Source organism: Equus asinus, chromosome 19, assembly GCF_041296235.1.
Source record: "Equus asinus isolate D_3611 breed Donkey chromosome 19, EquAss-T2T_v2, whole genome shotgun sequence".
Classification (NCBI taxonomy): Eukaryota; Metazoa; Chordata; class Mammalia; order Perissodactyla; family Equidae; genus Equus; species Equus asinus.
The window spans coordinates 28691550-28703897 of record NC_091808.1 but is presented as its reverse complement, the minus strand read 5'-3'; the positions used below and the strand labels follow the sequence as shown (position 1 = coordinate 28703897).

General features: G+C 48.1%; 1 protein-coding gene across 1 annotated transcript; it reads left to right on the top strand.

Moving 5' to 3' along the window:
- Positions 1-404: 404 nt before the first annotated feature.
- LOC139041066 (adhesion G protein-coupled receptor E2-like) lies at positions 405-7766 on the top strand. The gene is made up of 4 exons (XM_070489832.1): positions 405-565; positions 3314-3367; positions 3682-3801; positions 6564-7766. The coding sequence occupies exons 1-4, from the start codon at positions 535-537 to the stop codon at positions 6854-6856; spliced, it is 498 nt and encodes a 165-aa protein (XP_070345933.1). The 5' UTR covers positions 405-534; the 3' UTR covers positions 6857-7766.
- The last annotated feature ends 4582 nt before the right edge of the window (positions 7767-12348 follow it).

Sequence of the window (12348 nt, the reverse complement as noted above, 5' to 3'; positions counted from 1 at the left end):
TGTAAATTTCTTGGTTTAGATATTGGGCTATCATTACATAAAAATATAAGTTTTTCAGGAAACTGGGTGAAGGGTACACAGGACCTCCTGGTATTATTTTTGCAACTTCTGTGCATCTATATCTTTTCCAAATAAAAACATAAAAATAAATGTCTATTAATACATAATAAATAGATACATCTGTTCCCTCTGAACTACATCCATCCTGGTGGCAAAAAGACCAGTAGACTGACTTTGTTTGGGGAGGTATTTTGATGCACAATCACATCTTCCTATATCAAAAAGGTTTAAAAACCACCGTCAAGGAGGCTTTCACAACAAACGTTAAGGATGCTGTGCAAACACTTAAAAATAGAACTGTGAGTTTCAGAGAAATTAGTCATCCGGTAGATTAGGGGGAAGAAAGCAACCAGACCTCTGTTTTCCTAAGTCAGCTCATTAGGCACAAGTCGTATTTAAAGTGAGACTTCTTCACACTCACAGACCAAGATCCGACATCCTCCGTGGCTGGGCTTGCTGGACTCTCTGTGCACCATGAGAAACAGACATCTCAGGTTGCTGCCAGGTAGGAAGGATCACAACAATGGTGAGAGAAGACTAAAGCTACCTAGGAACTGTCCGTCCAGTTTGAGAATGTTCTCTGTTCTGTGATCAATTTCTGGCTCATTTTCCCACTATTTCTGTAAGGGAGAGCAGGGAAGAAATTATAAGAAAGTTAGTAGCCCCATTATATTTAGTCTCAAAGGAGAAAGTCAATGAAGCTTATTCGTAGGGCGCAGGTGGAGACTTAAGAGAGATTTCTTATTTCACCACCTGTATTTGTCCAGGTTCTCAAAAGAACAGAACCAATAGGATGTGTGTGTGTGTGTGTGTGTATATATATATATATATATATATATATATATATATATATACAGAGAGAGAGAGAGGGATTTATTTTTAGGAATTGGCACATGCAATTGTAGAGATTAGAATGTCCGAATTCTTCAGGGCAAGTAGACAGGCTGGAAATCGGGGAAGACCTGATGCTGCATCTTGAGTCCAAAGGCAGTCTGGACTCAGTCAGTCTTTATTCTCTTAACATCTTCAGCTGACTTGATGAGGGTCACCCAGATTACGAAGGGTAATCTACTACACTCAAAGCCTTCTGATTTAAATGTGAATATTTCCAAAAATCACATTCACAGCAAATCTAGGCTAACGTTTGACCAAATATCTGGGTGCTCTACCCTGGAATAACTGGTACATAATATTTTTTTTCAGAAGAGTAGATAACCAAACTCTCTGAAAATTCTAATGCACTGAGAAAAAATGTCATCCTTTATGTTATAGGCTTTGTGTAGGTCATGAAATTCTTTGAGGGACAATAACAGTGAATTAGTAATAACCAGTATTAGTGAGGTCAGCTTAATTCTGATTAGTCTCTATTTCCTTCAATGCTTAAGATAATACCCATTACCTAGCAGGTTATGTTCTTCTTATATGTTGTTCTCATTGGTTGGAACTTTTTTCCTGGTTTCTATCAAAATAGTCATATTTATTATCATCTGATTTGTGGAACATGATTTTTTTAAAGCTGAGCACATTTTGGAGGGTCCAATGTGCAACATAGTGTGGGGCTTTGAAAGAAATGAAGAGCAAAGTTAGCTTCTCCCAGATATGCACATTTTTAGGTGTGCGTGTATAACATCTCAGGAGACTAATGACCTTATTCACATGCATGGGACATTAGGATCATTTGCACCTGCTCTGGGGGCCACACTCTAGGAACAGGAGCACGGTTGACGGGCATCTGAGGCATGAGTCGCCTGCACAGCTTTCCTGAGGGGCAGCTCCGGGCTGGGTGTGGTCTCGGGCGGTCTGGCCCCGGAGCCTGGCTTTCCTCAGCACAGGTTGGAGCCACAAAAGAAAAGGACATTTCGTGGCAAGGAGGGCAGAGTGGAAGTCTAGGACTCTGACCCCTGAGAGAACCGAGCTGAGCGTGTGATTCCGCCTGACCCTGGAGTCTGGTGCATGCAGCTGTGTCTCAGGGAACAGGAAGGTAGAAGAGGAGCAGGAGGGAGCTGCTCTTCCTTTCCTTCTTCTGCTCTTTCCTTCCCTTTAGCTGACTTACGTTGTCTGTCTGCTCTGTGTCAGGCACTGCGCTAACCCATTGTTAGTCTTCACTAATCTACGGTCAGAATAAAGCTCATCCTATCACAGTTACCATTGCACCCACTTTGCACTGGGGGAAGTGTGAGCAAAGAATGGGCAGCGTTCCTGAAGCCGTGCAGCCACCAGGGGGAAGTCTGGGCTGCGGACGTGGGCGTGTCCATCTCCAAACCCATCATCCACCAGGGTCCTCCACCACCTTGCACAGTGAGAACTGGCAGTGCAACGTTAAGAGAAATTCATCTTTGCTTTTAGCCAAAAAGAAAAATTCCATAAAGGCATGCAGATCTGAAGATTTTCAGCTCACGTAGATGTGATGACAGACCCTGTGAGGCAGACTGGTTGTGGCCTGTACAGCAGATTTCATTCCTTAGTGCCCATAGTGGCTTTCACCCCACCACGCCTGCTCAGTGACTCATTTCTCAGGACTGGCCTGGGGGCCAAGGAGGAAGGCTGTGCCCTCAGTGCACTAGAGGACGCCAGGAGCTCACTGGAGGAACCAGGAAGCCATGGCTGCTGTCCCTGGAGAGTCCACTCACCAGGAGAGAGTCGCTCTACCTGCAGCTTCCTTAGTTCCCACTCTCCACCTGTTGTCACCGCCCCCTGATTCCAGGGCTCCGTGCCCTGCTGATATCGCTGTGAGCTGGGGTTCAAACTTTGGGCTTACTTCCTCCAAACCCACACTCTTCTTGTATGCCCTGAAACATGTGCCTAAACATGGAGAGTGATCCTGGAAGAGAAATCCTCAAAGCAAATTTCAGCCATTGCCAGACAGCAAAGATCCTGGGTCTGGGCAAAGGCACTCCAATCTGAGACCTTTCTTCTTCAAGATTTACCCCATCCATTGGGAGGAGCTGGAGTTCCTAAGGTGTGTCCCTGTCTCCAGCTGTCTGCATATATTCTGTCCACTTACCTGCAGCACCTGAGGTTCCACCAGGGCTGGGGCTGTCAGTGACCGAGTCCTCAGGGAGTCCCTGGAGATGGAGGGAGAGGCTGAGCCCTCAATTTCCAGTGAACTACAGGAGCCTTGGAGATGCTGCCGCAAAGCCATGGGCTGCAGGGCCAGAGCCACCTCCACAGGAGGCAATGGCCGTGTGGACAGGGATTAAAATTGGACCTTAACACTCCCCTCTTTGTCATTGCTCTGTTTTTTCTGCCCCAGGACTCTCAGTGCTGCTGTTGTTGCCATTGGGAGCTGCAGCCCTGAATGCTGGAGGTGAGTGCTCAGCCAGCCCCATTTTGACATAAGCTGGGGAGTCCATGCTGGGGTCTGGATCCTGTCACCAACAAGGGAGGGAGTGAAAGACGACTTATTCTGCAACTGAGGCTCCGAGATGGTCCTCGGGGGACAAAAGAAGCTGTTTCTTCCTCCCTAAATGTCCAGAGATTTTGTCTCTTCCTCTTCCAATGGCAGCCATCCCTCCCCTTATCTGCTCTACTCTACTCTTGGATCCCTAGCTGGCAGTGGGCTTCATCCATTTTTGAGCCTTCTGACTATGATCCCCATCCCCACTGCTTCTGCCCCCATAGCCTGTGTTCGATGGTGCCCTCCAAACCCTCCATGTGTCAACGCCAACGCCTGTCGCTGCATTCCAGGACTCAGTTTTGTATCTCCAAATATCATATCCAGCCCCGTGGAGAGTTGTGACGGTACAGTAGGGGCTTGGGGTGGTGGGGGCATGTGGAGACGGTGGGGCATCCAGAGCCTTCAGCCCCAAGAGCAGCACAGAAGCACTGTGTCAGGGATGAGAGAAGAGACAGGCAGGGGAAGTGTGAGGGACGTGGGCACCTGCTTTCACGGTCAGTAGGGAGAGAGTTGAGAGCTCACACAGGGCAGCTGGGCTCCGAGGGCTCCGAGTGCTGCTCTGCCCCTGACTGGCTCTCTGACATTCGGGAAATTGGTTCTCCTCTCAGTTTGCTTGTGTGTAAACTGAGTATTATCATCCAGTCCCCCCATGGGGATGGTGCAAGACTTAATATTTACCTGTGTGAAGAACAGGGAAAGAGTAGTACACAGCAAAAATGCAAGCCATCATCTTTGTACTGCTGTTATTATGATTTTGTTATTATTATTATTCTCATTGCACAAAGAAAGAGGACAAATAATGGAAGCAACAGGAGGAAAGACACAGCCCGGGCCTGGAAGCTCAGGCTCCTACCAGCCAGAGCTCGCCAAGAACCCAGCTCATGACCACAGTCTCCCACCTCATGCTCACAGCAGCCCCATGAGGGAGGCAGAGCTCGGCCTGTGGTTTAAATGATCAGATTTGGTGGAAAGAGATCGAGTGACTTTTCCAAATCCTACAACTAATAATGTGGTCGAATGTAAATCCAGGTGTAAAACAAAGGAGTTTTCATTCTTTAAAAATACAGGGTCATAAAAGGAAATTATACTATTTAAAATTAGTAAGATGGTAAATTTTATGTTGTGCATTTTACCACAATTTTTATAAATAGGAAAAGAAGAAAATTATACTGTTTTTACACTTGGAAATAGTCTCCATGGACTCAAAATGGTCTCAGATGCGTATTTATTGATAATGAAGGTAAAAACATTCCCTATATGTCTGAAAAAATGAGAAAAAATACCCCTAAAAGTTTCGGTAGTCTGTGGAGTGGATTATGGATAATTTTCTTTGTTTACTAGTATACGTGTGTTATTTAGTATTTGGGGGAAAGTAAATTTTGTCAGGTGGAAAAAGCCGATGTTGTTGTGACAACAGCCCAGCCATCCATGACCCTGGCGGTGTTCCTAAAGTCTCCTCTGTGTGTGCGTGTGTGTCTCACGGAGATTTGTAGATGGGTGACCATGGACAGGAGACCCTGCTGCTAATGCCCCTGGATCCTGGCTCCTCTCTGGGAGGGCGCCTGTCAGGTGGAGATGTCCCATCCTCATGTCTCTCCCCATCCCTTGCACCTCATTCTCAACGGTCCCACACTTGGCTTCACACCCTCCCGTCAACCTTGGGAACAGATGTCCAGCCATTGCCGCCATCATAGAACAGAGGAGGGAAGCCCCATTGCCAGGTGGGGGCTGAACACGAATCCTTCAGGTGTGCGTCCTTCCTGCGTCCTGTCCTGTCCTGGTGCTGACACCCACAGCCTGGGTCTGGGCCTTAGAAGGGAAGTCTGCAAGTACAGAGAAGAGAGGTCTGATGTGGGGGAGACCAGTCGCCTGCCTGAGTCGTCGTGACGTGTGAGTCCTTTCAGGTTCTAAAGTCTTTGGTCTTGTGATTGGATGCACGAGTGCCAAACTTTCTGTCCCTGGATTTTTTTTTTTTTTTTTTGAGGAAGATTAGCCCTGACCTAACACCCGCTGCCAATCCTCCTCATTTTGCTGAGGAAGACAGGCCCTGAGCTAACAGCCATGCCCGTCTTCCTCTACTTTATATGTGGGACGCCTCCCACAGCATGGCTTGCCAAGTGGTGCCGTGTCCACACCCAGGATCCAAACCAGTGAACCCCGGGCTGCCGAAGCAGAACGTGGGAACTTAACCACTGCTCCACAAGGCTGGCTCCTGTCCCTGCATTTTGATCCCTCTTGTGTCCCTGATTTTTATTAAGTTGTTGTTTTTAGCCAATGGTGTCCAGCACCTCCTCTCTGGGCCCCTGACCTACCCAAAGGGGTCCTGGGTCATGGGCATCTTTTCTCTCATGTTCAGAGAACAGAGAGAGACAAGATGCCAGAAAACACCCCCAGTGACTCAGCTGTGGGAACCTTGATGCTGCTTCTTCATTCCACATCTGAGACTGCCTCTAATAAGGGGGGACTTCCCTCAGGGGTGGAGACAGCAAGACTCCCCCGGAGACATCCTGAGGCATCTTGGAAAGGCCTGACCTGGGGAGCTGGGGGAGTGCCTGATGGGGAGTGAGGGTGCACTTCGGCCACTGGGAGTAAATGAGGATGGAAGCCAGCGCTGGGCAGGTGCCTGACCACCTGGCTCTATGCTCAAGTCTGAATGATGACTGTGACCCTCAACAGCCCCTGAGCCATGACTCCTTCCATTGCCCCAGCACCGAGGACAGCCTTCAGTGCCCCTGTTACCCTGTGTGGAGCCCACCCCCAGGTCCCTGATAGTGCTAAGAGCACCACAGAGGAGGGACTGGAGCTGAGTCAGTGCCTCCATCTCTACCCGACATGGCCTGCAGAGGGGATGCAGATCTCCTTCCAGCATGGCACAGCAGTGGGTCTGAATATAGGTGCCCTCAGACCCAGCCAGAGATCAGAAATGAGTAGAGTGGTCTGCAGGCTTTCTGGAGCAGCTGGCTCTGGACCAGCCCAGCCCCAGGGGTGCCAACCAGGGGTTGTGTTCTGTGCAGCCCCCATGGCAGGGTCAAACCGGAGGCCAGGGTCTCTGTCCTGTGGGAACTCACACCTTTTGAGGGTGATCCTTTGTCCTGTTGTGTTGCAGAAATCAACGAGTGTGAACCACCTTGGACAGTGTCCTGTGGAATATATATAGACTGCCAGGACATAGAGGAGAGCTACTGCCAGTGCATCAGAGGACACGAGATTGATTCTCAGGAAATGTTCACCAATGCGACTAATGAAACATGTGATGGTAAGAATGACTCCTGCATCTTCCATCTCCTCATCTGTGAGGTTGGGGTCACTTGCCCCACTTTCACCAGGAGAGTGGCTGTCCTGACAACTGCCTGGTGTCCTGTCCCTCCCCAGTCTCCAAAGCTCAGAACCCCACACTGAGTGCCACTTCTGCAATTTTGGAAAGTCCCTCTGCTACCTGGCATCTTATTTTCATAAAACAAAGAGAGGGGTGGCATTCAAGGTGCTTCAGGAGCTCACAGTGCATTGCATTCCAGTGCAATATCCATCCTCTTCTTCTTCATCGGTGACTGCCAGGATAAGACCATCTCACACTGGAACCCACATGGGCTTAGCCATGCCAGGAACCCTCTTAGACCCTCTGGGCCATGATGGACCCAGGAACCCTGTCCAGAAATATGGAAGGGGGGATATTCGAGGGTGAGCCAACACCCCACAGCAGGCCTTGACCCTGACCAACAACCCACCCAGAGAAGACACCTCCTGGCACCTGAACTGGCTTCCTGGCCCTTAGCCTCTGTCTACTTCCCTGAGTGAGACTCCACTCTGACCCTGCAGATAATTTCAGTTCACAGGCCTGTGGGCAACTCAGATGACCGGGACCTTGGAGGATGTGGTGTCAGAGGTGGACAGGGTGATGTGAACCACCCCACACACTCAGATTGTCTGGTGAATAGAAAAGGCTCCCATCTGGACCAGATGAAAAGAGAGGGCATCTTTGGGGACCATTGCCCCAGGTCTGACCTTCTCCCAAGGAGGTCAACCCAGACCCCATGTTCACCTAGACCACCTACGGACAGAAGATGGAGGCTGAGCCCCACTCTGCGGGGCCACAGGTCTGTGTCCCTGGTGGGAGGCCAAGGGTCAAGAAGAAATATCTACCACCTCTCCCCCATCAGCACCTGCTTCCCTCTTCAGCCAACCAGCCCTCAACCAAAACTGGCCTTGTTCAGATGTGGTTTGTCACCATCTCCTGCCAGTCCATAGGATGTCTTCGTGGGGATGAGAAAAGATCCTTTCACTGCCCCAAGTCTGTGTGGCTGGACGTCAGCCCCTACTGTTACCCCACCTGGTGTCCACTGTACAGGTGGCTCTGGACTATCTGGCATTGTATTCGTTCTCTTCACTCCTTCCTGCAAGCTCCCTGAGGGGCCTCACTCAGGAGTGAGTCTTGGTCCAGCTGCATGGAGCTGAGGCCTCAGAGTTAGCATGGATGAGAGACAGCTGTCCTTCCAGGGTCCCTGGGATTCCAAGGAGAACTCAGACAGCAAGCAGCCACCTTGGGGAGTCGGCAAAAGCTATCACTGGCAGCCAAGAAGGGTCTTGCTCAGGGAACTCAGTATTTCCTCTGCAGTCAGTTCCCTGGAAGGCCCAACTGGCCTTTCTTCAAATACTGGGTTGGGGCACCCAGGCAGCTGTGATGTCCCCACCCCAGCTGGGAGCTGCCCAGGGAAGCTGAGGGCACCAGGACTGACAGACAGGGATGACTCAGGCCACTTCCATCCACATCTGGACAACAGAGCATCTAGGCCACCACATTCACCCATAGGATGCCTCCATGTGTGAGACAAGGCACCCACTCACCCAGTGGAAACAGCGGGACCTTCTCAAAGCAGATTTCTGCCATCACCAGAGAACAGAGAAGCTGGGTACAGGCAAAGGCACTCCTATCTGAGGACTTTTGCCTTCAAGATTTACCCCGTCCATTGGAAGAGGTTGGAGTTTCTAAGATGTGTCCCTGTCTCCAGCTGTCGATGTATATTCTGTCCCCTTACCTGTAGCACCTGAGGTTCCATGAGGGCTGTCGCTGTCAGTGACTGATTCCTAGGGTTGTCCTGGGAGATGGAGGCGAAAGGCTGAGCCCTCAATTCTGAGTCAAGTACAGGAGCCTTGGGGATGCTGCTGGAAAGCCATGGGCTGCAGGGCCAGAGCCACCTCCCCGGGAGGCAATGGTTATGTGGCCAAGTGTTGAAATTGGACCTTAACTCTCCTCTTCTTTATCATCTCTCTGCTTTTTCTGCCCCAGCATTGTCCATACTGTTGCACTTGACACGTGGAGCTACAGTCCGCAAACTTATAGGTGAGTCTGCCCAATCACCTTCATTAGTGACGTCAGCTTGGGCGTCCATGCTGGGGTCTGGGATCCTCTCACCAACAAGGGAGGCAAAGGAGGTTTATTCTGCAACTGAGATGGTCCTCTGTGGACAAGAGAAGCTGTTTTTCCTCCCTAAAAGTCCAGAGATTTCTGAGCTCTTCTTCTTCCAGTGTGAGCCATCCCTCTCTCCCCTCCCCTCCTCTACTCATGGACTCCCGGCTGCTTCCTCCATTTCTTAGCCCTTCTGACCATGGTCTCCATCCCCACAGGCTCTACCCCAACCTCCTGTGCCCAGGAGTGCCCTCAGAGATCCGTATGTGCTGATGCCAATGCATGTCGCTGCCTTCCAGGATTCAGTTCTTCCTCTGGGGAGGTCTTCATCAGCCCCTCGGAGAGCTGTGAAGGTAGAGAGGCTTGGGGGTGGTGGGAACACATACAGAGATGGTGGGGGAGCCTGTGCGGCATCCAGAGCCCCCAGCCCAAAGAGCAGCACAGGAGCACTGTGTCAGGGATGAGAGAGGAGACAGGCAGGGGAAGTGTGAGGGACGTGGGCACCTGCTTTCACGGTCAGTAGGGAGAGAGTTGAGAGCTCACACAGGGCAGCTGGGCTCCGAGGGCTCCGAGTGCTGCTCTGCCCCTGACTGGCTCCCCGACATTCGGGAAATTGGTTATCCTCTCAGTTTGCCTGTCTGTGAGTTGGGGATAATCACTGCATCTGCCCCACATGGATGGTGTGAGATTTAACATTTCTCTGTGGGAAGAACAGGAAAAGACTAGTACACAGCGAATTATCAAAAGTGACAGCTATCATCATTGTTACTGCTGTTATTATTGTCATTATTCAACTAATACAAAGAAACGGGAGAGATAATGGAAGCAACAGGAGGAAAGACACACCCAGGGCCTGGAAGCTCAGGCCCTCCTACCAGCCAGAGCTCGCCAGGAACCCAGCTCACGACCATGGTCTCACACCTCATGCTCACAGCAGCCCCGTGAGGCTGGCAGAGCTAGGATTGTGGGGTTTTTCCAACCTTCATCCATTTCATCCACTTTCCACCCCCTCACGTCTGGCGACAATCAATCTGTTCTCTATATCTACGTGTTTGGGGTTTTTTTTTAGATTCCGCATATAAAGGAGATCAGAGAGTATTTTTGTGTTTTCTGTCTCACATTTTCACTTAGCATACTGCCCTCAAGTTCCATTCAAGTTATCACAAATATCAAGATTTCCTTCTCTTTTTATGGCTGAATAATATTTCACTGTATCCATAAACCACTTTTTCATTATCCACTCCTCCATCAATGGACACTTATGTTGTTTCCATATCTTGGCTATAGTGGGTTTTTTTTAATTTAAGGGCATTTAGTATGCTTTATTCAATCTTTTACCCCACATGGTGCCTGGGAGATTAAAAATAACCGGAAAGAATTTTTTTCCAAAACGTTGTGATTTATTAATATATCTCTTAGTCTTTTTTCTTTGTTTGTTTACAGTTTTATTTATTTGATTTTTTATTGTGGTAACATTGGTTTATAACATTATATAAATTTCAGGTGTACATCGTTATATATTTTGATTTCTGTGTCAGTTGTGTCATGTTCACCACCCAAAGACTAATTACAATCCGTCAGCACACACGTGTGCCTAATCACCCCTTTTGCCCTCCTCCTTCCCCTTTTACCGCCTGGTAACCACCAATCCAATCTCCGTTTCTATGTGTGTGTTTGTCATTGTTTTTATCTTCTACTTATGAGTGAGATCATACGGTATTTGACTTTGTCCCTCTGACTTATTCCACTTAGCATAATATACTCAAGGTCCATTAATATTGTCACAAGTGGCCGGATTTAATCATTTCTTATGGCTGAGTAGTATTCCATTGTGTGTATATACCACATCTTCCTTATCCATTCGTCCCTTGACGGGCACCTAGGTTGCTTCCAAGACGTGGCTATTGTGAAGAATACTGCAATGAACATAGGGGTGCATGTATCTTTTCAAGTTACTGTTTTGGTTTTCTCCTGTTAAATACCTATAAGTAGCATTGCTGGATCATATGGTAGTTTATTTTTAATTTTTTGAGGAATTTCAATTCTATTTTCCATAATGGCTGCATCAATTTACATTCCCACCAACAGTGTATGAGGGTCCCCTTCTGTCCACATCCTTGGCAACACTTTTTATTTCTTGTCTTTTTCATAGTAGTCATTCAGACAGATGTGAGGTAATATCTTATTGTGGTTTTGATTTGCATTTCCCTGGTGATTAGAGATGTTGAGCATCTTTTCATGTACCTGTTGGCCATCTGTAAGTCTTCTTTAGAAAATATCTATTCAGATCCTCCGCACATTTTTATATTAGATTGTTCGGTTTTTCTATTGAGTTGAATGAGTTCCTTATATATTTTGGATGTTAACTGCTCATCAGGCATGATTTGCAAATATTTTCTGCCAAACTGTATGTTGCCTTCATACTGTTGGTGATTTCCTTGACTGTGCAGAAGATTTGTGGCTTGATTAGTCCCACTTTATTTTCGCTTTTATTGCCTTTGCTTTTGGAGTCAAATCCAAAAAATCAGAACCAACACTTATCCTATCAAGGAACTTACCACCTATGTTTTCTTCTAGGGGTTTTATGGGTTCAGAGAAGCATCATTTTTAAGTGACCATGATCGGGCTCAACGAGATTCATCCAAAGTCACACGATTAATAAAGTGGAGGAACCTAGGTCTAGGCCTAAAGTGGAGAGCTTCCACCCTCAGTAATGGACCAGAAAGGGAATAACACTGAGAAAGGGTTAAGATGGAAATGTTTATGTTATATGCATTTTACCACATGAAAAAAAGTGGAAAAGAGGGAAATTATATGGTTGTTTCAATAAGACATACACTTCATCTACTCAAAGCAGTCCTAGATGCATATTTATTGAAAGTAAAGGAAAATATCCCTAATATGTTTGAAAAGATTTTTAAAATTGCTAAAATTTCCAATAGTCTGTATAGTGAGCTAATGTGTAATTTTCTTTGTTTTCATTTTTTACATTTTCTTTATTTTCTAAGTATATGTTATTTATTGTTTGGGGAAAAGTAGATTTTATCAGGGGAATAAAAAGGTTGTGACAACGGCCCAGCCATCCATGACCCTGGCGGTGTTCCTAAAGTCTCCTCTGTGTGTGCGTGTGTGTCTCACGGAGATTTGTAGATGGGTGACCATGGACAGGAGACCCTGCTGCTAATGCCCCTGGATCCCAGCTCCTCTCTGGGAGGGCGCCTGTCAGGTGGAGATGTCCCATCCTCATGTCTCCCCCCATCCCTTGCACCTCATTCTCAGTGGTCCCACACTTGGCTTCACACCCTCCCGTCAACCTTGAGAACAGATGTCCAGCCATTGCCGCCATCATAGAACAGAGGGGGGAAGCCCCGTTGCCAGGTGGGGGCTGAACACGAATCCTTCAGGTGTGCGTCCCTCCTGCATCCTGTCCTGTCCTAGTGCTGACACCCACAGCCTGGGTCTGGGCCTTAGAAGAGAAGTCTGCAGG

Bases quoted from the DNA above. Each gene is read 5' to 3' on its own strand.
- LOC139041066 (XM_070489832.1), top strand. From the start codon at position 535: ATGAGAAACAGACATCTCAGGTTGCTGCCAG. The intron at 3,368-3,681 runs GTGAGTGCTCAG...CTGCCCCCATAG, and splicing joins TGCAGCCCTGAATGCTGGAG to CCTGTGTTCGATGGTGCCCT. The intron at 3,802-6,563 runs GTACAGTAGGGG...GTTGTGTTGCAG, and splicing joins CCCCGTGGAGAGTTGTGACG to AAATCAACGAGTGTGAACCA.